The sequence below is a fragment of the Gastrolobium bilobum genome, unplaced genomic scaffold (genome assembly GCF_033153095.1).
Source record: "Gastrolobium bilobum isolate Gb01-03AN ecotype WA unplaced genomic scaffold, APGP_CSIRO_Gbil_v1 utg10303, whole genome shotgun sequence".
NCBI classification, from domain to species: Eukaryota; Viridiplantae; Streptophyta; class Magnoliopsida; order Fabales; family Fabaceae; genus Gastrolobium; species Gastrolobium bilobum.
In genome coordinates, this window is record NW_026899603.1 from 2,221 (window position 1) to 30,220 (window position 28,000).

General features: G+C 34.0%; 2 protein-coding genes and 1 pseudogene across 2 annotated transcripts; 2 read left to right on the forward strand and 1 right to left on the reverse strand.

Annotated features, from left to right (window-relative positions):
- Positions 1 to 4,342: 4,342 nt before the first annotated feature.
- LOC133291850 (zinc finger BED domain-containing protein RICESLEEPER 2-like) lies at positions 4,343 to 5,667 on the reverse strand (the record flags this gene model as incomplete). Its single annotated transcript, XM_061490177.1, has 2 exons — positions 4,762 to 5,667; positions 4,343 to 4,652 (listed from the first exon to the last, which is right to left on the reverse strand). Coding segments are annotated over exons 1-2 (1,216 nt in total), but the record flags the coding sequence as incomplete, so codon positions are not given.
- A 6,369-nt stretch (positions 5,668 to 12,036) lies between these two features.
- LOC133291851 (cullin-3A-like) lies at positions 12,037 to 16,380 on the forward strand (annotated as a pseudogene).
- A 7,237-nt stretch (positions 16,381 to 23,617) lies between these two features.
- Positions 23,618 to 27,991, forward strand: LOC133291853 (cullin-3A-like). Its single transcript, XM_061490179.1, has 2 exons — positions 23,618 to 24,083; positions 25,751 to 27,991. Exons 1-2 carry the CDS (start codon positions 23,923 to 23,925, stop codon positions 27,789 to 27,791), a joined length of 2,202 nt encoding a protein of 733 aa, XP_061346163.1. The 5' UTR covers positions 23,618 to 23,922; the 3' UTR covers positions 27,792 to 27,991.
- The last annotated feature ends 9 nt before the right edge of the window (positions 27,992 to 28,000 follow it).

Below are 28,000 nucleotides of genomic sequence, written 5' to 3' on the forward strand. Positions count from 1 at the left end.
ATTGTAAATCATTTAATTATTATAGTAATCAATTTTAATTATAAATCATTCTCTGTTTCCTTTTTATCTTTTATTTTTAAGCAATTTTATTTTTTATTTTTTATGTGCAATCCAATAACATTTCCGCTATCATAAACAAACCAGTTTTATAAAAAATGTTAAAATTTAAATGTTGTAATATAGAAAATGAATCAAATAAGTCACTAGTATTAGTCTAATGGTGAAAGATTTGAATAATTTTTATTAAATTATGGGTTCAATTTTATTTGTAAAAAAAAAATGAATCAAATATGAAGAGTGCTCTGTAGCTGTTACATAACAAATAAAATTTATTAAAATGAGTACAAATAAATGAGTCTATGTATTGTATTGTCTAATGTCTACCTTTCAAACTCAATAAATTTTAATTTCAAGGTTCTTCGCTCAGTAGATAAGATAGTCCAATCAGGTACACAAATTCCTCTCATAATAAATATTGATATATGGTGTTTTATTTATCATTCATGTATCGGTCTTTATGTTGAATTATTGATGATGAAAATATCTTATTTACTTGTCTATTTTCCACTCCATCTTTTCAATCATTTTCAAAGCATTTGCTTCTCCTCAATGAGAATTTCTTCGATGCTATTGATGTATTGAGTTTTCGGTGCATCTTCTACTTATAATGTGACACGTGTCTTATTTTTTGTCAAATCACTTTCTCATCTGATATTAAAATAAATAATTTATTAATAATTTGACAAAAATAAAACACGTGTCATATTATAAGTAAAAGATGCACCTAAAACTTAGTGCATCGGTAGCACTGATGAAATTTTTGTCATCGGCAAGTCCTTTGTAACATTCTCCCGTCCTCTCATAAGGATTTTCTACACTTATAGACCACCCATTATTTCCCTTCAAACATCCAAAAATTTTCCACCCTCACTGCATCCTTCTCAACCACTTAACCATCAACTTTTTACATCCTTTACTCTTCTTTTTGTCTAAAACTTCCAAGAAAAATGGAGTTAAATACCCTAATTACCTCTCTAGACCTTCATGCGTATGCGTAGAATTGCAGTTCAGAGTAGAGCAGAGCTTGGATTAAGAGCTGATAGCTAAAGGGGGAGCAAGAGTCATCTTATTGAAGAACCCCAAGAGTAAGTGCAAGGAAGACCTCTTTGTTCTATACCCTGAAAATTTTTATTCTTTGACATGTACGGGGTGAGGGTTATGCCTATATTAATGCAACGTGCTAAAAGTTCCATCATGGTAAATGAATTTGAACTCAAACCCCCATGCATGTACTATCTTATAATAGGGAATCAAACTGTGAAAAATTTCTTTTTATATATTGCAAACCCATTTTTCTTGGACACTAGAAATGCATATGGATAAACTAGTATAAGTGTGACGCAAAGAAAATCACAATTTGGGAATCTACGAAATTTTCAAATGAAGATTTGGTGTTCTGTCACTAGGTATCCGAATACTTATCGAGATGCATCTCGATATTTGGTTCCAAGTATCCGGATACTTGGAATCTAGTATCCAGATACCTGGGAAGAAATATTTGGATATCAAGCTCTAGATATTCGAATATTCTTCGACAGAATTCAAATTTTCCATTCAAATTATGTAGAGCCGAATGTAGTGTATTACTCTCATTGTATGTATGCTTAAAACTTACAAATTCCTTCCAGGCAATTGAATTTTTCTATATTTAATGAAGGGAATTATTATTCTTATGCAGTAGGAGATAGGGTATTTTATGTGATAGACTCAACATATGTGGGCTCCATTGATTTTTTTTTTTAAAAAAAGAAAAGAAAAAAGGCAAGCACGGATATTGAAGGGTGAGTAGGAAAAATTTTTCTGTCTTATGCTGCATGAGATTAACTTAACCTTTAATGAAATTAGCCTTGATTGATGAACTTTGTCTCATATTCACTTGTGGTATATTCCAAGATATAAAAGCATTTAGTTGTCATCCGTAAGAGATGCCTCCTTGTATTTGAGCTCAAATTACATACAAGTTGTTAGCACATATTTTTGTCCTATATTTTGTGGTTTATAACCAAAAGAATAAAGGAAGGAAGAAAGGAAAAAGAGGTATTTTTGGAAAAATTTGCAGCATGAATTGAAAATGAGTAGGTCTTGCTCCGACTGCGATATCTCATTCATCCACCGTCCGATCAAGCTGAAATTTTTTTAATAAGATCTTGACTCATTGTTCATCATATTCAATGGTGAATTTGTTGATTGGAGGCCTGTACCACTTCTATAAAATTCAAAACCAAAACAAGTCTCCTTGGCAATTTTTACTACAGGCAGCATTTTTGTAACGACCTTTTATCTCAAATGAACCGTCCGATCGTCCTCAAGTTTGGTCAATGTGTACCTCTCATATGATATTTCAATCTAACCGAACCGATTTTCGAACTGAGCCTCCTAGCATCAGATATAAATTTCGAAATATGACCTGTTAGTTTTGTTAGAACTGAGGCAATTTCGAGCAACCATATTGCAAGTATCATTTATCTCAAATGAACCGTCCGATCATCCTTAAATTTGGTCAGCATGTTCATCCCATATGATACTTCAATCTGACCAGATCGATTTTCGAGTAAGCCCTATGGTATGAGATATGGTTGTCGCAATGGCTGTCCATATTGAAAAAAAAATAGTTTTCCTAAGAAGTCCCACATTACCCATTTCTCATTCCTTCCTCCTCCCTTCCCTCTATATAAAAAGCTTCTTCTCTTTCCTTTAAAACACACACTTGGAGAGAACCAGACAAAAAACCTAAAAAAAAACACTTGGGCTTTATATTTAAGCTTTTGTCATAGTAATATTCTTTTAAAGATATTTGGGTTTGAGATTAAAACCAAACTAGTGTCATAGTAAAAATTTCATTTTGAGTAGAATTAGGGAGGTTTGTTAATTTAGCTGTGACGGCTTGTTAACTTAGTTATCTGTGAGGATTAATTTAGCTGTGACAACTTGTTAACCTCAATATATTGTTGGGGCATCAAGCTTGTTGAGTACAGGTAGTTCTCCACAACTTGACTATGTACACCAAGTTTTGTCGTCTTTGAGGTAAGTCTACTTACCTTCTCCTTTAGTTAATAATTGTCTATTTGTGTATGCTGTTTTATGCTCTTTATTTGCTTTATTTGTTTATAATTGTCTTTTTTTTCATGCTCTTTATTTATTTTTTTAATTTGTAATTGTCTTTTTTTTCATGCTCTTTATTTTTTTTTTTAATTTGTAATTGTCTTTTTTTTATGCTCTTTATTTGTTTTATTAGAATTTTTTCTTAAGTAGTTTAAAAACTTGATTAGGGATTAATTTTGCCGTGAAGGCTTGTTAATCTCATAGTTTTTGGGTCATTTTAGCTGTGCTAGCTTGATGACCCAAGCTAGTTTTAAATTATTATTTTGTATTAATCTATTCATTTTTTTAATTAAGGATTAATTTAGTCGTGACGACTTATTAATCTCGTAGTATCATTTCATATTATTTTAGCTACGACAGCTTGATGATATGAAATCTTCAAATCTGAAACTTCTAAATGAATTATTTCAAAAATTAAAAGCAATCAATAAATAAATATTTTCTACAGAACGACGTAGCTTCGACTTTTTTTTTATTTGAAGAAATGTCTTTTACTTCTCTCACTCTATGTAGCTTCAATTATAATATTAAAATACAATTAATTTAAAGAAAAATGTTTAGCCGAGTTAATTCAAGTGTCACACATCAAAAAAACTAAAAAATTTAAAAAAACAAAATCTTAGTTTAAGAGTTGCTAAAAATTTGGTTTTGTCTTGAAAACTAGGGCTGGCAATACAGGCTGGCCTGCCCAAAACGGGTTGGGTTAGCTCGCCCTATTTTGACAAAATGGGTTGAACTTTGCAGCCCGTCCCGTTTTAGGAGTGGGCTGGCGGGCTATGGGCCAACCCGCCTAAAATAAAAAAATTCATAAAATAAAATAAAAAACATAAAATTTTGCATAAAAACACATAAAAAAACAAAAAATCTGCATAAAATTCAGGAATCAGATACAAGCCAACCAAAAAAATAAAATAAAAATATTAATGCTTGAAACTGATTACCAAGTTTAACTACAATACACACAAATGTCCCTTCAAATTGAAAAATAAATAAATCACAAATTCAAAATGCTTGCTTCATTGCTTTGAAGAAGCTCACATAACACATGAACTGCCAGTGTCATCATTCATCAATCAGCAAAGCCACCTTCATCTATATAAATCATAATTTAAAAAAGAAAATAATTAATTTTACAAAAAAGTATGATTCAAATAAAATGCATTCAAATTAAATAAATTACCAGTGCCGGAAAAACCACTCCGCCAATTACGAGTACAAAGCAAAGCTTCAACACATTCAGGTAATAGGCTACTTCTGTATTTATTAAGGATTCGCGGGCCAATGCTGAATGCAGATTCAAATGCAACAATGGTGATATGAATGCTTAATAAGTCACGAGCCATTAGTGATAGACTTAGAAGACGTTTAGCTTTCCCCTTCCACCATTGTAATATATCAAATGTATCATCATCAAACTCTAAATTCTCCTCTCCCAAATAAACATCAAGTTGAGATTTCCCAATTTTAGCTGCATTGTGAGGCTGATTGTGCTTTTTCAATTCCCACCATATTTGACAAGTTAAACACATAAAAATATAAGTCTTAAAAAAATACAATGTCAAGTAATTAAATTAACATTTCAAAATAAAATAAACTTACTTGGAGCATGATTTCTGAAAATCCCTTCTTCTCTTTTGATATTGACCCACTTGAAGATGCACTTGTAACTTCACTGACACTTTGACTTTGAACATTCGAAGATGGAGGAATGTTCCATGCATACTTGTCAAAGATATTGTATGCATTTTTTTTAATTTTTTCTACTTTTGCTTCACTTGTTAATGGATTAACTTTTGAATAACAATAAGACAAAGCACAAGTCTTCATTCGTGGGTCAAGAAGCACTCCTAGTGCAAGCACAACACTATATTCCTCCCAATATTTGTCAAATTTTTCCATCATCCTTTCAGCCATGCTCTTTAAAATGTCATCATCATCATTTAATGTATTTTGGAGACTACATTGAATTTGCCAAACTTGCAAAAAATATAAGTTGGCAATAGGATAGGATGTGCCAGAAATCAACTCAGTAATATCATAAAATGGCTTCAAGAACCCCTTAAGTTTTTCTCCTCTATCCCATTCATCAAGTGAAGGACAATATTTATAATTTCTATCATTGAATTCAAGAATAGAAAACACACATTGGTATATAAGAGCACTGTCAAGCATCAGATAAGTAGAATTCCATCTAGTAGGGACATCTAGGCATAAGCCTTTTGAAGTGTTAATTCCTCCCACTTGATCAGTGCATTTTTTAAATGCTTTCATTCTGCTTTCCGAACCCCTTACGTATTTGACACTTTCTCTAATTTTGCTCAAGGCATCACTACAAACTTTCAACCCTCCTTGAACAATATGATTCAAAATGTGAGCAGAACAACAAACATGAAAAAATTGACCATCACATAACAGCAATTTCTGCAAACCAAGCCGATTTTTCAAATTTCTGACCATATTGTCATTGGCAGATGCATTATCCAAAGTAATGAAAAACAACTTCATCTCTATTCCCCAATCCTTCAATAATTCAAATATTTTTTGAGATAATTCAAAACCAATGTGAGGAGGAGGTGTAAGAACTCGCACCGTTAATTAAGGAATTTAATTAATAAATTATGAGAAAATAGGAAATGATTCCATAATTGACCCTAATAATTATTATGAGGCTTTAATAATTATAGTAAGTGAGTAATAATGCTGAAAGTCATTTTTCGGAAGAAAAGTGCAGATACCGGTTCTGCTAGTCGGTATAAATGCGTGCCGAAAAAGTATCCCGGAAAATTATAATAAGTGCATGAAAATTATTAGAATAATATGTAGGACTTGTAAAACGAGTTTCAAGTCCAGATAATGAGAACTGGTGCTAGAAACCGGTACTGGCTCGGAAAAGCGCGTACCGGAAAAGTGCTCAGAAAATTATAAGAAAAATATGATAAATCTTAGAAAATTATGTAGTTTCAGAATCCAAAGTTTGGGATTAAAATGCTAAGCATAGAAATTAAAGTTAATACTGTGTGTTTAAGTGGCTTGGGCTATAAATACCCATTTTTAAGGGCACATAGCCCTAAAAAACAGAAAACCAACGTGAGAGGGAGCTGACCAGCTGCTTGGTGACTGCCCTATTGGCCTTTCCTTCCATTCTTGAACCAAGTCTTGATCTTTCTTGATTTTTCTTCATCCTTTCACTTGGAAAACACTTGGGAAACATCTTGAGAGGGTGTGAGGGTTCTGTGCTTGAAGTTTGGCCACTGTTTGTGGGTTGTTTGTGCTCTGAGTTGGGGTTTGGGTGGAGTGCCTCCTTGCTCATTGGGTTTTGAGGCTTAAAGGAGATTTCTTGTTGATTAAAAGGACCAACTTGGTATACCATTTTCGTGTGCAGAGAGAGACAGAATCTTGGAGTGACCTTTTGAGCTTCAAGAGCACCTCTTGTTGGCTGGTTGAGCTTTGGTAGGCCTTGTCACCTTTGGTCTTAAGTTTTTGAACTTAAAAATGGTACCTTGATGCATCTAAAGGCTTAAAGATGATAACTTATTGTTGTGTAATGTTGAACACACCTAGAAATGCATGTTTAGGTGCTTTAAATCGTTAAAAACCCAACCTTGGATGGATATCTTCACGAAATGCATTTTCTGCATTCTGTCGTGAAATATCCGGATATGTGCCCGATGAATATCCGGATATGTGTTATCCGGATATGGGTTTTGAGTATCCGGATATGAGATTCTGGATATTCGGATATTGCATATCCGGATACGTCCAATGAGATATCCGGATATTGCATATCCGGATATGGTCCCGAGGAATATCCGGATATTCTGGGATTTCGAAGAACAGTAGCTGTGCTGTGAGGACAGTAGGCTATTGGGGGTTTGTGGACCCTAGAATGATGAAGTTGAACTTCTGTTTTAATTAAACTAAGTCAGAATCAAGTGATTAAGGACTTATGGCTTGGTATGGAGCCTTAAGACGTTAAACGTGAGGAAAGACGTTGTCTTTAAGTTAAATGCATGTGGTGCATGTTTATTAATATAATGTTGGTCCATAACAGATTGTGAATCTGCTGTGTTTGGACTTTGAGCTGTGGACTCTTGGCTTTTGGAGTTAGCTTGCAAGGTAAGCTTTCGTGTCCTCGGTTTAGCCATGTTGTGGTTCCACCATGTCCCATGGGGGTATGGTTTATGCATGTTGTGTACATGCTTTTGGATATTTGATATGTTGATTGAACTTTACATGTAATGGCTTTTAATATGCATGTGTTGTTTCATCTTGACGGGAAGCCTGAGTATGTAGCGCCATACAAGACGGTGTACCGGGGTGAATGCAAGTGGTACTTGCACGGTGTGTAGGTGATAGACGTATACCTGCACTGTCTCTGGCCAGTAGATTACTATTGACACACATGGCATGATTATCTGCTGCATTGCATTGTTTTAGAAATGATAAATGATAAACTGCTTTTGAACTTATATTGCACATGTAAGTGAGCTAGGGGTGGAAGATCCTTGAGGACTCACTGACTTACTGAGATTTCTAGATTAGAGATCTTACCCCACGTTTGGGGAATGCTTATTTCAGGATCAGGTAGTATGGGTACTGATGCCTCAGGCGGCAGGAGGCCAGAGCTTAGCTGATTATGTTGTTTATGCTTATTTGTTAGCATGACTGGATATTGATGCTGATTATGTTTATGTCTTTTATCATTATGTTGTTGTTGAGACTGATGTTGGGCATGTTGCCTAATTTGAGTGAGCATGAGGATTGTCCATGACACTCTCTGTTAGTACTTTTTATATTTGAGTTGTATAAACTGTTAGATGGTCCGGTCTACATTGTTGTAGTTCCGTGACTACAACCACACTTATTTTATCTATGTAAGAGGTATTTCAGTTAGCTGTTTTATTGTAATTACATACAGGCGATGTTTTTCTTAATTGATTATTAAACAAGTTAGTAATGTTAATGGCATCATAATTGAAAAGAAAAAGTAATTCCGCATTTTAATTAAGCGCAGCTTAATACGATATTATGATAACATTACCGGATATATACGAGGTGTTACAGGAGGCATATGACAAAAGTTAAGAATCTTGTTATTTAACTTCCAATTCCTATCAACAAAATGAGTTATCAAACATATGTATCCCTCTGTATTACAAGCTGTCCACAAATCAGAAGTTAAGCAAATCCTAGTTGGAATGCTAGCCATCATATCTTTAAGGTTCTCCTTCTCTCATGTAAATATTCAAGACATCACTTTTAGCAGTATTTCTTGTAATTGGAATTGTATCAGGATTTAAGTAACTTATCCAACTCCTAATCCTTTCATACTCAACAAAATTTAAAGGCAAATCATGCTCAATAATTGCAAGAGCACGCATCTCACGTGATACCATTTGATCAATTTTTCTACTTTTCAATTTACCTTGCATATCTATCATCATTTGACCCACATCTTCAAATTTAATATTCTTGCACTTTAGAATGTGACGTTTCAAATGCGACGTTCCATAATTTTTTCACCAACTTTGTATTCTTGATTACAACCATTACATTTTGCCCTCTCAATTCCATCGTCCGCTACTTATATCTTGGTAAAAAACTTCCAACAATTTGAAGTTTCTGTTTTTCCTTCTTCTTTGTGGATTCAACAACAGATTGAGTTTCTTCATTCTCACAACTTTCCACAACAATAGGTTCATTAATCTCCATTTATAATCAACTGTGAAGAATAGTGAGAATATATTTCATTAAACTACTAGGCATGCTTCATTAAACTACTAGTATCAAATTAATACAAGAATCAAAATAGAATGAAAAAAAGAATGAATAATATGTATCAATAATTAAATAGCAAGGCAAGTTTTCATCCTTATTAACTTTAAAATAGGATTATTAAGTGTGTTTCAAAAAATGTTGACGGGGAATGTAGCTATGTATGTCACCTATACAAATAGTTATTTGGCAAAAAGGGAAAATGCTAATTGATATTATGCTAATAGAATATAACAAACGAACTTAAACATGAAACATTAAATTACTTCTACATGATACTATGAAATATTTGTGTATTAGCAGTAAAACAAATTGGTTAAAAACCGTATTCATTAAACTGAAAATTAATACAACATCAAAATGAAGAACAATATATCATTATTCAGTTCTCGTAAATCCGAATCAGAAAATACTCAACTCATGATATAAATCATGATTAAGACAACAACGAAAGTGAAAATAAAACAAGAACTCATTTAAACAACCTAAATACAAGCTACACAGAAACTAAAAAAAAGGATGAAGAATTAATATAGTAACATTAAATTAAATTACTTCTACTTAATCATTAAGAATGCTCATTTTTTGAAGAGCATTAATTAACTCACTTGGAAGAGCAAGTGAACTGAAACAAGCATTTGAGGTCTTTGATACTAGGAAATATTTGTGCCACAAACCAGATGCTCTTAACTGCTGATGGGATAGAAAAAATTATGCCCATTAAAATTAAAATCCAAAAAAAGCAAAGCTTAATAATTCAAGAGAGAAATTAATGGTCACATTTACAATGTTAAGGACTTCGTTCCCGGTTTCCATAAGGACGTAAAGTAAACCCACTCTTGAAAAGCTATCAAAGAAACCCGATTTCACATGGTGTGGAAGAACTACTTATGTTTTTTAAATGGTCCAGCCTCTTTTTAAGAAGAAGGTGCATATCTATTTGAAAGAACAACCTGAAACGAAATCTGCTCACTCTGTCTATTAAAATGCAAGGACACTGAGCTCGAATATTATTCCTAGTTATTTTCCTAGCAGTAGATTCCATAAACTTAGCTCATCATGGTTTTGCATAGGTAAGCGCAGATAAATATTCTTTTACGTAACATTCATAAACATGAAATGAGTTATTATCAGAGCTCGAATCAAGTGTAAAGAAATACAAGATTATAATTACAAAAAAAAAAAATCGAAAATGCCAGGGAAGATTCTCGGCCAAACAAGCAATGGCAGTGCATCACTAATTAATGAAGAAGGAACTCATTGCAAGTTGACAAATGGAATCGGAGATGGTGCGACGAGTGAGGAGAGAGTTGAACCAAGAGAAACTCGAAGAGAATGGAGGAGATGAGACTGCTCTTCGCCTCTGCCCTCAGCCCTCTGTCGACTGCCGTTCAAAAATTGGATTTAAGGCAAATGACCCAGTCTTATTTTACATTTCAACTTTCAACAATTCTAATTTTTTTTAACCCACCAGGCCAACCCGGCCCGTTTTCCTATCAACCCGTTTTAACCCGTTTGTAAACGGGGCGAGTTACATTGGGTTAGTGGGTTGGGACTCATAACTCAGCCCACCAATTTGAGCGGGTTAAACGGGCTGACCCGACGGGCTTGACCCATATTGCCAGCCCTATTGAAAACAAGTCCTCTTTAGTCAGTGTTTCTCACAACTCACTAGTGACTAGGGGTGAAACTGAGCCGGGCTTGGGCCTTGAAAAAACTTGTTTAATAAAAAGGCCGTATGCTCACTTTCACAAGGCCTGAAGCCTGCAGGCCGGCCTATATTGTACTATTTATTTTAAATAAAATAAAATAGAATAAGTATGACTTGAAGAAAAAACAAAAGATATAAATTTAATCAATTACAATTATTTATAACTTAATTATATTTTAATAGAAATTTGACTTTATTTTTTATGTAAGAGGAACCAACATCCCAGCATGTTAGATTGTGTATATGAATATATTAAAAGGTTTTGGGGAGATATTATACTTACTACAAGCACCATGATGTGTTTGTTGGATTCATGTAGTTATTTTAATTTATATAGTGTGGATTTATTTGTTGGATATGATAAAATATATGTTATTTAGTTTGAGCATTTTGCTTTTGAAATTGACTTAAATGCAGATTGTATGAGTTTTGTTGTGATTCATGATTCTGTTTGGACGTTGAAATTATGATTTTGGGTTTAGCAACAGGATTTGAATATTTTGTAAAGTTGATTCATGGTTTTGTTTGGAAGTTAAAAATTAACAAGATAACGGGCTAGGCTAGACCATTTTTTTTTATAAACGGGCCAAACCAGACTAACAGTTAAATTCGTATTAGGCTTAGAATAGACCAAATTGAATCTTTTTGACATAGACTTAGGGCCTGTTTGGTCTGACGTATAAGGCATGATAGTATAAGCTTATACTATACGTTATGACATTTTCAGTTGTTTGGTGTGACCATCGTACAGTATAAGCTTATACAGCATAATCCCTTAATACATCAAAACGATGTATAACTTAATCCGGCCTAAGGGTGAGGGATAAGGCCTGATAAGAGATTGGTGTATTAACATTGTTGACCAATGTAATTCTCAAAAATTAATATTATTTTAATATTAATCTATTAAAATAATTTATTTTTCAATATATTAATTTTTAAAATTGAATATTTTTATTTTTATAAGAATTAATTTATATTTTGGACACACTGATCAATAAATTTTTATAAAATTTAATATAATATGACATTTTTTGAAGAATTATATAAATTCTTTATTAAAGGATATTTTTATTAAAAATATTTATTTTTATCATATATAGTATTATACAGTGCATTATCAAATATTAGATGATATTATCTTATACAATATATTATTTTATATAATATCGTGCCAAACGCTGAATAGTATTAAAATTTAATCAGATTTTATACAATCAGACCTTATACTATCAGGTCTTATCCTATACTATGTACCAAACATATTTGGGTCAAAGTTTGACCTCGCCTCACTTTCACTCCTACGAGTGACTACTCTCTATTATTCATTCACTTTCCTACATTTTTTGGTCTCCTTTTTTATTTTTTTCTTCCTTTTTTTGATTTCATCTCTTCGTAACTTCACTTTCTCAAATCAAACCCTAATTTCACCAACCCAATTGGGATTCTTCACACCGTTGCTAGGGTTTGTCTTCATTTCCCGGTTATTTTCTTCTTCTTCTTCTTCTTCTTCTGAATTCGTTGTTTTCTGTTTCACTTCGCTTTGATTTTGTTTGAATTGAAGCTTTTGGGTAGGGTTCGGATTCCGATTCCTTAGGGTTTGGTCTCGGAGAACGAGCTCGGTTTGCGGAAAAGATGAGCACGCAGAAGAAGAGACTTTTTCAGATAGAAGCGTTCACGCAACGCGTTGTGGTGAATCCCAAGCACGCTGAAAAGACATGGGAGGTTCTGGAACATGCAATCCACGAGATATATAATCACAATACCAGTGGACTCAACTTTGAAGAGCTGTACAGGTTGATTCATTGATTTAACTAGCTATACACTTCTTCGATTTCAATACATGCTGTAAATTGAGTGATACAGTTTTAGTTTTTTTTTTTTTTTTTTTTAATTTGTGTGTGTTTATTGTTTGTATGATTCAATAGTGTGATTTTATTGTGTTTTGTAATATTTTGCGGCATCGTTTTTCTGGAAACGTCTTTTGTTTCTTCCAATGGGTGATAAGATTTATTTATTTATTTTTTTAAATATGTGTTCTCAGTTACTTAGGGTGAAATTCTTAACCTTGTGTATTAAGAATTGTTGATGAATTATATTACTGAACATTGGGTTTGGTTATGGGGACTTGTTTGTCTGCGAAAATTTGAATGGCAAATTAAAAGGGTTTCACGAATTGTATCTATTATATCTATTAAAAGGGTTTAATTATTTTTTTAAGTTGCCTGCCTGTCTACCCGGAATGATAGTTTATTACATAGCAAGTCGTATGGAGAAAGAAGAAGACACAGAGATGTTAAATATGGCCTCTCAAACTCTGGCAGGTCTCCAACTGGATAGTGTCTTTGTTTCTCTCTCTCTCTAGGTGATGTTCTCATATGAAAAACTAGCATAAGAGGATCCATTTCCGTCCTTTCTCTTTTTGAGGCCTTACTGAAGATATATGTTGAATTCAACAGTCTATGTGAAGCGCTAACTTTTTATTTGATGAATTTTAGAGAAAAATATCTCTTATAGTAAGTAAGGTCAGCCTCGAACTTGTGACCCAAGGTCGCATGATGACAACACCAACCGTTTTGCCAACGCTCTCTTTCAAAGAAAAGAATATATTGATCACGTGTCTTAATATTTTAGTATTCTTGTTTAATTGCCTTACTCTTGCCCTTCAATTGCTATGATGAATTCATCAATTGTCCTTTTAAGTTGAATGATCTTTCATGTTGTCATCGTAGAATTGCTTTTCAATTTGTGGATTTTGAGTAGGAAGTTTTTTACTCTTAACATCAAATGGAGTTTATGTAATTGGTGTATCCTGGGTCATGCATGCGTCACAATATTTGACTGTTCTCATATTCAAGTTATGCAGGACTGATTGAGGTTGTTTTTACTTTTAGGATGTCATTTGATTTGATAGTGGCTGCTATACCTGCAAACATACCTGCTTTTATCCTGCTTTGTTCAGCTTGGGGGTTGCAACTAGTAAATGCTGACGGAGATACATATATAGTATACTTGCATAAGTTCTTTATTTCCATCCTCACATCTCAGCTGTATAACATAAGCTCTCTGTGATGCTGTTTGGCTGTCTTAGATCATTATGCCATTTGTCTGGTCAGTTCACCAGCTTTTGGTTACTCTTATTCGGATGGTCAAGAAATTGCAGATGGTTCTTACCTCAGCTCGTAGAATTTAGTGAGAAGAAAAAGCTCATGTTTCTAAGATCTCAATCTGTGTTTACTCAATCAATGCCACAAATCTCCATTTACTTGTCATTTGTTTATAATTGAACAAAAATCAGGAGCTTTATATAATTAATGTTATGCAATAGACCTGTAGTTTAGTTTGCATTAAATTAAACTAACTGCCTTAGCTTACTTTATAAATGATAACTGTGACAGATCTCCCCGCTAAACTTCATGTTTGGGGGCATATATTTCTGAAATTTCTGATCATCATGATCTGTTCTTTCAGGATTGCTTATAATATGGTGCTACACAAATTTGGGGAGAAACTTTACTTAGGATATGTGACAACCATGACTTCTCATCTAAGAGAAATTTCTCTATCAATTGAATCTGCTCAAGGGGAAATTTTCTTGGAAGAGCTCAACAGGAAGTGGGTAGATCATAACAAGGCATTGCAAAAGATCCGAGAAATACTGATGTACATGGATCGAACTTTCATACCAAGCAACCATAAAACTCCTGTTCATGAGCTTGGATTGAATCTTTGGAGAGATGTTGTGATCCATTCCAGCAAAACTCAGGCTAGGCTTCTAGATACACTTCTTGAACTTGTGCTTAGAGAAAGGAATGGTGAAGTAATAAACAGAAGCTTGATGAGAAATATAATAAAGATGCTAATGGATTTGGGTTTGTCTGTTTACCAGCAGGACTTTTCTTGATGTTTCAGCAAATTTTTACTGTCTTGAGTCCCAGAAGTTCATTGAATCCTGTGATTGTGGGGATTATCTGAAGAAAGCTGAGAGACGTTTAAATGAAGAAATGGAGAGAATATCTCACTACTTGGATCCTAGAAGTGAGTCAAAGATAACTAATGTGGTGGAGAAGGAGATGATTGAAAGTCATATGCACACTCTAGTTCATATGGAGAACTCAGGCCTAGTTAATATGCTAGTGGATGACAAATTTGAGGACTTAGGAAGAATGTATAATTTATTTCGCAGGTTGTCTTCTGGGCTGACCATTGTTAAAGAGGTCATGACTTCTTTTATTCGGTATACGGGTAAGCAGCTAGTTATGCATCCTGAAAGATTGAGAGGTCCTGTGGATTTTGTGCAACGTCTCTTGAATTTGAAGGATAAATATGACAAGATTATTACTATGGCGTTTACGAATGACAAGACATTTCAGAATGCTTTGAATTCCTCTTTTGAATATTTCATCAATTTGAATGCTCAGTCTCCGGAGTTCATTTCTTTGTTTGTGGATGACAAACTTCACAGAGGGTTGAAAGGGGTTGGCGAGGAGGATGTGGAGATTGTACTGGACAAAGTCATGATGCTTTTCCGTTACCTACAGGAGAAGGATGTGTTTGAGAAGTATTACAAGCAACACTTGGCAAAAAGGCATGTGTTTGAGAAGTATTACAAGCAACACTTGGCAAAAAGGCTTCTATCGGGGAAGACTATACCTGATGATGCAGAAAGAAGTTTGATTGTGAAGCTCAAAACAGAGTGTGGATATCAATTCACTTCTAAGTTAGAGGGTATGCTTACTGACACGATGCAGGGTTTCTATGCATTCCATGGTGGTGAGTTGGCGGATAGCCCTACACTAGCTGTCCAGGTGCTTACAACATGTTCTTGGCCAACTCAACCTAGCCCTCAGTGTAATCTTCCGACAGAAATCCTGGGTGTGTGTGAAAAGTTTCGGGCTTATTATCTTGGCACCCACAATGGTAGGAGATTGTCCTGGGAAACTAGTATGGGCACAGCTGATTTAAAAGCAACATTTGGTAAGGGCCAGAAGCATGAGCTGAATGTTTCCACATACCAGATGTGTGTTCTCATGCTTCTCAACAATGCTGATCGGTTCACTTGTAAGGAGATAGAGCAAACCACAGCCATACCCATGTCAGATTTGAAGAGGTGCCTTCAGTCTCTGGCCTGTGTCAAAGGAAAAAATGTTCTTAGGAAAGAGCCCATGAGCAAGGACCATAGCTGAGAATGACACATTCTTCTTGAATGACAAATTCACGAGCAAGTTCTTCGAGGTAAAGATAGGGACTGTTGTCGCACAAAGGGAGTCTGAACCAGAAAATCTAGAAACTCTGCAAAGAGTTGAAGAAGACAGAAAGCCACAGATTGAGATAGCAATTGTGAGGATAATGAAATCAAGGAGGACTCTAGATCATAACAATGTCGTTGCTGAGGTCACAAAGCAGCTGCAGTCACGGTTTTTGCCTAATCCTGTTGTTATTAAAAAACGTATTGAATCCCTTATTGAGCGCGAGTTTTTGGAGAGGGATAAAGTGGACAGAAAACTGTACCGCTATCTTTCTTGAACAGTATGCTTTTGTCTTGCTTTGTCAAAATCAATTTTGCATGGAACCTGTGATTCTGTCTGTCATAAGTTTTGAGTGCTCATTACAAATTGCAGCAAGTAGTGCTTATTCTTTGCACAGTCAACAAAGACCTAAGCTAATTAAGAGTCACTTATTTTCAGGCTACAAAACTTTAGAATATCTTTTTAAGCTTCTTACAGTTCTCAACTACAATAAACTGAATATCTTTTTTAGCTTATGTTTCTCAACACCAACATACTTTCAATCATTTTAGATGTGGAATGAGTTATCAACTATAGCTACTTCCTATTGGAGAAGCTTCTACCTGAAATGATAAAAAGTTACCATGGATTAATAGAAGCTTATACCTATCTGAATAGCATATTCTGTTCATATATCTTCTTTACAATTTTAAACATTTTGTATGTTAAACAATTTTTTTAATTTTAATGAATTAAAAAATAGAAATATATTTCACGAAATAATTTCTAACTTAACTTCATTTAGGTTATCAAACAGTAAATAAATTTCTTAACCAATTTAATGATCGATTTAGATGACACAAAAATAAATTTAGTCAACTTTACACAAATAATAACCAAATTTATTATAATTATTTTTAATAAAAAGTTCAAAAAATTTCCAAATTTTTTGCTTTGAATCACTTACCTTTTTATGTTTTTTTTTTAATCACTTACCCCTATGATTTTTTTTAATCCAAATTCATTCTAAAAACTATTATAAACTTAACTAATCTATTTATTTTACCCTGTTTAGAAGAAGAAAACAAACCGATACAAATGAAAGGAAAAATTAGACCAAATATGTTGGAGACTTACAACATTAAAAAAAAAAGACTAAAAACAAAAAAAAAATAATAAAAGAAAAGAAGAACAAATATATCTAAATCAAGAATAAAAAAATAGAACAAGGACAAAGAAATAAGATCAAATATATTGAAAACTTACTAGGAAAAGAGTAAAAGATAAAAAATAAAAATAATCTTAATCAATAAGAAAAAAATAGACAGAAGACAAAAAAAGTTCAAAATAAATAAATTAATATAATAAGTTTTCAACATATTTGATCTTATTTTTTCTTCTACTTTTTTTTTTTGTTCTTTGTTTATTTTCTTCTTATTGATTTAGATATATTTGATCTTTTTTTCTTCTATTTTTATTTCTTTTTTAACTTTTAGTCTTTTTTATCACCATTAAAAAAATAGGAAAAAAAAGACAAACAAGAAATAGAAGAAAAAAAATTATTTTTATAAGTTTCAATATACTTGATCTTATTTTTTCTTTTTCTTTTTATGCTCAGTCTATTTTATTCTTTTTTGATTTAGACATATTTGATTCTATTTTGTTTTTGTCTTTATTCTATTTTCTTCTTTTTGGTTTACACTATTTTCATTTTCTTTTACTTTTAATTTTTTCTGTTACTATTGTAAGTTTTCAATATATTTGGTATTATTTTTTTTTCTATTTTTTATTGTTAATTTTTATTTATTTAGATATATTCATTTTTTTTACTCCTTTATATCAGTGTTGTAAGCTTTCAGGATATTTGATTTTTTTTCCTCCTCAGATTAATTTCTTCTTCCAAAAATGGCAAAATAGGCACATTAATTAAGTTTCTAGCGAAGTTAAGCATGAATTTGAATTAAAAAAGTTATAGAAACTAAGTGTTTAAAAAACAGAAGAAAAATAATTCAAAACAAAATAATAGGAGGGCTTTTGAACTTTTCTTTATTTTTATATATTTCTCAAAGGAAATAATAATCTCCCGTACGGATTTTTCTCCTTTCCTCCGAACACTTCGAAAATTGCATCAGTTTTGTTTTTTTGTTTTTTGGACCCCATGAGATTATCTCTACCGCGTGAGAAGAAAAACCTCCTTCAACAAGATATGAATATCTTTAGAGTGTGTTTGGTATAGGAGAAATTTTTTAGTGACCGGGAATCATGATTAATAGGAATTCAGTAGAAATTGAGTTTACTTGGAATCTTACGAAAGATGTATTTGGTTCGTCAAAATATTACCGGGAATATTGGGTAAAAATTACTGATTCCATATTTGGTTTAGAACGAAATATGACTTGGAATATGAGGTTATTTTACAAAAATAACCCCAAACTATTTTTACTTTTGTAATTGATAGATTGGGTCTAGATTTTTATGTGTATTGGAGTATTTTTGTCTCAAAATTTATTGTTGTGCTTTCCCTTTACTTGGTATTCTGATTGGTATTCCGAATTACCATATTATTTTTGGTAATCTGAATAGTGACTTTTCTTTATAAATCAAATTACCGGTAATCCTTGGATATCCGGGAATTGTAATTTATTCCTTCTACCAAACGTGGTAATTACATTTACCAAAGAAGGATTACCGGTAATCCTCTCCAAAAACTTGAACCAAACACCCCCTTACGGTGTGTTTGGTTGGAGGATTGTGATGAGATAGATGGGCATTTGAGAAGTGGGATTATTGGATGTCTTTGTTTAGTTTAAATGTTTTCTTCACATGCCTACCTAAATCATTACGCCACCGAAACAATTTGCATGTCTATCTGATTAAGAAAGCTGGCCAAATATTCCATCTTCATATGTGGTATTGCATCTTAGCTACCTAAATGGTCACATTGGGCAAGAGTGAGATAACGAGCGTACCCTCCAAAGTTGATGCTGAACAAGCTGAATCAGACAACTCTCTATCTGTATCTGCATGATGGTGCTTCCTTGAGTAGCTCAAGCCATGATGAACACTTTATGAGCTTGAGCATATGATCATGTTGGTTCCTGAAACTGTATATAGTAAAGTTTTAGCACTCATAAATCATGAGAAAAACACAATTCGATAGGGATCTCATTGTCAATATTTAAGACTAAAAGTTGTGCCTCCCATTTACCTTCTGCACTAGCAGCATTTGTGCTGAATGAAGTTCACAGCTTTCAATTGAAAAAGAAGGCTCAAGAACAGAGATCAGACTTGGTTATTTTTAAAAACAAGGTTATTTTAGTAATAGCAACTTTTTTCCCATCTATATTTTACCTAAATCCAAACATAGACTTTATAAAAGATACCTAATTTGTCCGATAAATTTTTTTCCAACCAAACAACTTTTTTTTATATTTTCCTACCAAACTCACTTCCCAACCATTTTCCTAGTAATAACATTTCCCTATCATTCATAAAATTTCTCCTCAACCAAACGCCCTCTTAAGGGTTTTATAAGAGTTATGTTGTAGGGAAAGTGATTGTGTGATGTTATAGAGATTCGTTTTGCGTGTCGTTATTTCTTTTTTCTTCAAAAATTGTGGGCTCCACAAAATGTTGTGTGTGTAGGAAAATTTGTTGTGTCATGTTAAATGACAAATGCAAATCCTTACGTTTAATTGTGTTCTGATTTTTTTTATATTTTTTTTAGAATAGTTATAAAAATAAATAATTTTATTTTTTAAAAAGTTAAAAGTTAAAATAGAAAATAAAAATAGAGGAATGTTATACTTATAACCTATTTTTGTTTACAATCTTTTACAATCATAATTTTAACCGTTAATTTCCGTCAATCAACAGTTATCATTTATTACAAATTAATAATTAATTAATAAATTTAATTTACGAAAATAATAATCATTGATTGGTGGAAATAACGGTTAAGATTATGGTTGTAAACAAAAATAAGTTGTAAATATAACTTTCCTCATAAAAATAACCCAAACATATTTTTTTAAATTTGATTCTAAAATTAAAAAAGATCAATTATCATTTTTAAAACCGGGAAGGATATTGTAACAACCAAGTTGTGTTACTACCATGTTACTGCCAATCAATCTCCGCGTTAGATTGATTATGTTCATCCAACGATTATATTTATTTCCATCTTTGTATGGTCATGATTTTCCAAATTTAATACTTTATATTTATTTCCACCTTTGTATGGTTATGATTTCCTATATTTAATGCTTTCACTTTAAATACGGGGAAGCATGACCATACAATGATGGAAATAAATATAACCGTTGGATCAACATAATCGACCTAACGGTGAGATTGATTGATAGTAACACAACTTGGTTGTTACAATATCTTTCCCCTTTCAAAACAAGCCCGTATGATTTTCCATTTTTCAATTATCATTTTAGAAAAATGATGGTGTGCAACTTTCAAGCTTGATTAAAATTTAAAACCCAAGTTCCCGTGTGTCATTTTATTCTCTCAACAGTTTTTACTTTTTTTCCTACGACACACTTTCACTGAGGCATTTCATCAAACATGTCAGCGAAGTGGCGCGCCCTTCAGCACCGCCACCGCTACATCTACAGCCTGTTAGTATATAGGTGTCCTAGAGACAATCTGTTTTATCAGATGAACACCTTTTTCTATTTGGTATATCATGATTAATAAATTTGAGCAAACTTTTATCATATTTATGTCTCGCCAATATTTTATTGTTAATATGCGTTTAAAGATAAAGACCCTAGGAATAGAGCAGGTGTTCACTTGGGGATCTATGATAGGGATCATGATCATGAGGACTCGAGGACACTGAATGTCTATTACCTAAAATCTGTTCCTAGTCTTGAATCACCAAGAAAGGGTATTGGTGATTTCAATAAGACTAGTACGACATCATCTACTTGTATGGAGATACAAGGTAAGGACCTCATGGAATGCAGGCATGCTGATGCCTTAGCTGATGTCGTGGGTGGATCTGTTGGAGAACAGATAGCACTGAACTGACCCGCTTAGAGACTCCACAAGGATTCATTATAGAGAGTATCATTGGATTTGAAAAGTCTCTGAACGTTTGGTAGTGCTGATCGTCCTAGACTTTAGGATGTCATCGAATAATATGTCCTAGAGTTATACTTTGACTGTACAACTCTATCCGCCTGAAAAATGGGGAGAACAGTGTACTCTTGGGTATAACTCGAATACATGAGTATAGATGGACATGCCGAAAGGACTCACAATCCCCTATAAGGGATTAGTCGTTCACAAAGACCGGTAGGGCTGAGATGACTTCCAGTTGACTCGGGAATCTATGCATAGTAAGAGATCATGAAGAGTCATGATTTGTCTTAGAGTCAATAGAAGAAGATTCCTAGTTCATGTGAAATATTATATTTAGTTAATAAAGAGAGATGATACTCTATCCTTGCTCTCGACTAAATGTGAATGACGATGTGAGGGATAATGTTGGCACAGTATCCAAATCAGAAAGGTAGATCAGTTGATCAACTCAATTAGTTCTGGGGCTACAGAGCATTGCTAGTGTATCATGTAGTCATTAAATGAATTGGGCCTTTTAAAGGAGTTTAACTGGTTCAAGTTTATTTATGTCAGTAACTAATTGGGCCTAATGGGTCACACACAAAGGTTATTCCTTATTGCAAATTATAGCAAGTTTGGACCAATAATGAGTTATTGGACTTTGTCAAGACTATGAGTCAAGTTGGGTTGGAGTAGGGACTCCAAGCCCACTTGATCCATGCGCCCTTTTGGGGCATTAGTGGTGAAAGAGTTTTCTCCACTAATGGGCCCAAATATGATGATAGGCCAAAGAGGCCTTGGGGCGTGAATCCTAGTGAGTCAAAGAGTTGACTTGACCAAAATAAGGTTTGAGAAAATTTGAAATTTAAATTTTTGAAATTTGAAATTTGAAATTTGAATTTCGAATTCGAATTACGAACTTGGATAAGATTGAATTTATATTGGAGTTTAAATTTCAAATTGGAATTTAAAATTTGAATTTGAATTTTAAATTCTATGAGGTTAGGTTGTTGAGAATAATTTAAAATTATTTAAAGGAATAATCCAATAGAGATTGGATGAAGATTCTCTCAACTACTCTTTCATTTGAATTCGGAATTTAAATGAATACCGTTGCAACAAAATTTCTGAAGAAAGGAAAGGTATTAAAGGGGCGCATAATTAAAGGTGGCTGATGAGGGGCGCCTAATCAAGGGAGAGAATCAAGGAAAGTCTCTCTCATCCTTTTAATGTGTGCGCCTAATTAAAGGGAGCTGATGTGGGGCGCATAATGAGATGAAGAGAATCAAGGAAAGTGTCTCTCATCACTTTAACTTGTGCGCCTAATCATAGGAGGGGCTTATGTGGTTGATCAGTTTTTTTATTAAAACCTGATGCATCATCTCTCCTGGGAGTGTGTAGAATTCGAAAAAGAAAAAGAAACTCCAACTTTTCCTTCTCTCTCTTGTTGCACTATCACCTAACCTCAAGACACCATTATAATCTTGAGAAAAATAATTCAAACACTTGGTAGCCTCACCATTTGAGGGCGTCATCCTTTTCTTTTTGCGCCTACAAGTGAAAAGGTAATTTTGAAACCCTATCGTTTCAACATAAAACATTCATACATGGGGTGTATAGATGGTCTATGCTTCCGCTGCGAATTTTTTTTGTTTCCCACCCATGTATGGGCACCATGGTATGACTATGGTGCAGTCTTTCGAACCTTCACAGCCCTGTCGTGTTCCCTACTTCCTTCATCGACTCTCTCCACCGCCTCCTCTCCCACAATCTCTGTTCCCATTTACACGCCAATCTCCTTCACCTCACTTCCCTCAACTCCATATACGCTCAACTCGAACCCAATAATTGTGCATCAAAATAAAATGAAAAAAGCATTTGTTTATTATAAATAAGCAAAAATTCATACAAAATTCTAGTGCGTTGTAGATTCTTATCCAAAACTTGTATAATTTGATAACGCTATGTGAATCGCTAGAAACATGTGAAGTGTATGGCTAACTCAATAACAAAAATAGCATAAGGGAACTGGATCAGGCTACCATGAGACAGTGGTTTACTCTATGGTGTATATCAAGTTCGGTGGCTCACTTTTTCTAAGTAATGGAAAAAAGTCCGAAGTATGTTAAGCATCCATATACTAATAAGAGATATATGAATTCTCGAAAAGAGAGGAGCCACTTGAATTGATCAACCTTTCGAACTGTTGTTAAATTCAAGACACCATATTATAGAAGCCCGAACTATGTGATTGAATAAATTATCCTTTATCTATTTTTTATCATATTTTCAGAAAATTCACTTTCCTTATATATTCTTCGTAATCATAATTTCCATAATTTTTCTCTCTCTCTACCAAATGACCCTGTTAAAGTCTAAACTCAAACATAAGTAGTCTTCCACTTATTTTTTTTTATTTGAAGAATTGTCTTCCACTTCTCTCACCTCACTCTGTGTACCTTCAATTATAATATTAAAATACAATTAATTTAAAGAAAAATGTTTAGCCCAGTTAATTCAAGAGTGACACATCAAAAAAAGGAAAAATTTAATTTTTTTTATTAGTGTAAGAGTTGCTAAAAATTTGGCATTGTCTTGAAAACAAGTCCTCCTTATCAGTGTTTCTCATAACTCACTAGTGACTACTCTCTGTTATTCATTCACTTTTCTCCATTTTTTACTCTCTTTTTTCTTTGTTCCTTTTTTTGCTTTCATTTCTTCGTAACTTAACTTTCTCAAATCAAACCCTAATTTCACCAACCCAATTGGGATTCTTCACACCGTTGCTAGGCTTTGTCTTCATTTCCCGGTTATTTTCTTCTTCTTCTTCTTCTTCTTCTTCTTCTTCTGAATTCGTTGTTATCTGTTTCACTTCGCTTTGATTTTGTTTGAATTGAAGCTTTTGGGTAGGGTTCGGATTCCGATTCCTTAGGGTTTGGTCTCGGAGAACGAGCTCGGTTTGCGGAAAAGATGAGCACGCAGAAGAAGAGACCTTTTCAGATAGAAGCGTTCAAGCACCGCGTTGTGGTGGATCCCAAGTACGCTGAAAAGACATGGAAGGTTCTGGAACATGCAATCCACGAGATATATAATCACAATGCCAGTGGACTCAGCTTTGAAGAGCTGTACAGGTTGATTCATTGATTTAACTAGCTATACACTACTTCGATTTCGATACTTGTTGTAAATTGAGTGATACAGTTTTAGTTTATTTATTTATTTATTTATTTAATTTGTGTGTGTTTATTGTATGGATGATTCAATAGTGTGATTTTATTGTGTTTTGTATTATTTTGCGGCATCGCTTTTTCTGGAAAAGTTTTTTGTTTCTTCCAATGGGTAAGATTTTATTTTATTTTTAAATATATGTTCTCAGTTACTTAGTGTGAAATTCTTAACCTTGTGTATTAAGAATTGTTGATATATATTACTGAACATTGGGTTTTGTTATGGGGAGTTGTTTGTCTGCGAAAATTTGAATGGCAAATTAAAAGGGTTTCACTAATTGTATCTATTAATCATGAAGCTCTCTTTTTATTATTTTTTAAGTTGCCTGCCTGTCTACCCGGAATGATAGTTTAGTACATAGCAAGTCATATGGAGAAAGAAGAAGACACAGAGATGTTAAATATGGCCTCTCAAACTCTGGCAGGACTCCACTTGGATAGTGTCTTTGTTTCTCTCTCTCTCTAGGTGATGTTCTCATATGAAAAACTAGCATAAGAGGATCCATTTCCGTCCTTTCTCTTTTTGAGGCCTTACTGAAGATATATGTTAAATTCAACAGTCTATGTGAAGCGCTAACTTTTTGTTTGATGAATTTTAGAGAAAAGTGTCTCTTGTAGTAAGTAAGGTCAGCATCGAACCTGTGACCCGAGGTCGCATGATGACAACACCAACCGTTTTGCCAACGCTCTCTTTCAAAGAAAAGAATATATTGATCACGTGTCTTAATATTTTAGTATTCTTGTTTAGTTGCCTTACTCTTGCCCTTCAATTGCTATGATGAAATCATCATTTGTCCTTTTAAGTTGTATGATCTTTCATGTTATTATCGTAGAATTGCTTTTCACTTTGTGGATTTTGAGTAGGAAGTTTTTGACTCTTAACATCAAATGGAGTTTATGTAATTGGTGTATCCTGGGTCATGCATGAGTCACAATATTTGATTTTCTCATATTCAAGTTATGCAGGACTGAATGAGGTTGTTTTTACTTTTAGGATGTCATTTGATTTGATAGTGGCTGCTATACCTGCAAACATACCTGCTTTTATCCTGCTTTGGTCAGCTTGGGGGTTGCAACTAGTAAATGCTGACGTAGATACATATATAGTATACTTGCATAAGTTCTTTATTTCCATCCTCACATCTCAGCTGTATAACATCAGCTCTCTGTGATGCTGTTTGGCTGTCTTAGATCATTATGCCATTTGTCTGGTCAGTTCACCAGCTTTTGGTTACTCTTATTCAGATGGTTAAGAAATTCCAGACGGTTCTTACCTCAGCTCATAGAATTTAGAGAGAAGAAAAAGCTCATGTTTCTAAGATCTCAATCTGTGTTTACTCAACCAATGCCACAAATCTCCATTTACTTGTCATTTGTTTATGATTGAACAAAAATCAGGAGCTTTATATAATTAATGTTATGCAATAGACCTGTAGTTTAGTTTGCATTAAATTAAACTAACTGCCTTAGCTTTCTTTATAAATGATAACTATGACAGATCTCCCCGCTAAACTTCATGTTTGGGGGCATATATTTCTGAAATTTCTGATCATCATGATCTGTTCATTCAGGAATGCTTATAATATGGTGCTACACAAATTTGGGGAGAAACTTTACTCAGGACTTGTGACAACCATGACTTCTCATCTAAGAGAAATTTCTCAATCAATTGAATCTGCTCAAGGGGAAATTTTCTTGGAAGAGCTCAACAGGAAGTGGGTAGATCATAACAAGGCATTGCAAATGATCCGAGACATACTGATGTACATGGATCGAACTTTCATACCAAGCAACCATAAAACTCCTGTTCATGAGCTTGGATTGAATCTTTGGAGAGATGTTGTGATCCATTCCAGCAAAACTCAGGCTAGGCTTCTAGATACACTTCTTGAACTTGTGCTTAGAGAAAGGAATGGTGAAGTAATAAACAGAGGCTTGATGAGAAATATAATAAAGATGCTAATGGATTTGGGTTTGTCTGTTTACCAGCAGGACTTTGAGAAGCATTTTCTTGATGTTTCAGCAAATTTTTACTGTCTTGAGTCCCAGAAGTTCATTGAATCCTGTGATTGTGGGGATTATCTGAAGAAAGCTGAGAGACGTTTAAATGAAGAAATGGAGAGAATATCTCACTACTTGGATCCTAGAACTGAGTCAAAGATAACTAATGTGGTGGAGAAGGAGATGATTGAAAGTCATATGCACACTCTAGTTCATATGGAGAACTCAGGCCTAGTTAATATGCTAGTGGATGACAAGTTTGAGGACTTAGGAAGAATGTATAATTTATTTCGCAGGGTGTCTTCTGGGCTGAACATTGTTAAAGATGTCATGACTTCTTTTATTCGGGATACAGGTAAGCAGCTAGTTATGGATCCTGAAAGATTGAGAGATCCTGTAGATTTTGTGCAACGTCTCTTGGATTTGAAGGATAAATATGATAAGATTATTACTATGGCATTTACCAATGACAAGACATTTCAGAATGCTTTGAATTCCTCTTTTGAATATTTCATCAATTTGAATGCTCGGTCTCCGGAGTTCATTTCTTTGTTTGTGGATGACAAACTTCGCAAAGGGTTGAAAGGGGTTGGCGAGGAGGATGTGGAGATTGTATTGGACAAAGTCATGATGCTTTTCCGGTACCTACAAGAGAAGGATGTGTTTGAGAAGTATTACAAGCAACACCTGGCAAAAAGGCTTCTATCGGGGAAGACTATATCTGATGATGCAGAAAGAAGTTTGATTGTGAAGCTCAAAACAGAGTGTGGATATCAATTCACTTCTAAGTTAGAGGGTATGTTTACTGACATGAAGACTTCTCATGATACGATGCAGGGTTTCTATATGTTCCATGGTGGTGAGTTGGCGGATAGCCCTACACTAGCTGTCCAGGTGCTTACAACAGGTTCTTGGCCAACTCAACCTAGCCCTCAGTGTAATCTTCCGACAGAAATCCTGGGTGTATGTGAAAAGTTTCGGGCTTATTATCTTGGCACCCACAATGGTAGGAGATTGTCCTGGCAAACTAGTATGGGCACAGCTGATTTAAAAGCAACATTCGGTAAGGGCCAGAAGCATGAGCTGAATGTTTCCTCATACCAGATGTGTGTTCTCATGCTTTTCAACAATGCTGATCGGTTCACTTGTAAGGAGATAGAGCAAACCACAGCCATACCCATGTCAGATTTGAAGAGGTGCCTTCAGTCTCTGGCCTGTGTCAAAGGAAAAAATGTTCTTAGGAAAGAGCCCATGAGCAAGGACATAGCTGAGAATGATACATTCTTCTTCAATGACAAATTCACGAGCAAGTTCTTCAAGGTAAAGATAGGGACTGTTGTCGCACAAAGGGAGTCTGAACCAGAAAATCTAGAAACTCGGCAAAGAGTTGAAGAAGACAGAAAGCCACAGATTGAGGCAGCAATTGTGAGGATAATGAAATCAAGGAGGACACTAGATCATAACAATGTCGTTGCTGAGGTCACAAAGCAGCTGCAGTCGCGGTTTTTGCCTAATCCTGTTGTTATTAAAAAACGTATTGAATCCCTTATTGAGCGTGAGTTTTTGGAGAGGGATAAAGTGGACAGAAAACTGTACCGCTATCTTGCTTGAACAGTATGCTTTTGTCTTGCTTTGTCAAAATCAATTTGGCATGGAACCTGTGATTCTGTCTGTCATAAGTTTTGAGTGCTCATTACAAATTGCAGCATGTAGTGCTGGTTCCTTAGACAGTCAACAAAGACCTAAGCTAATTATAGTCACTTATTTTCAGGCTACAAAACTTGCAATATCTTTTTAAGCTTCTTACATTTCTCAACTAC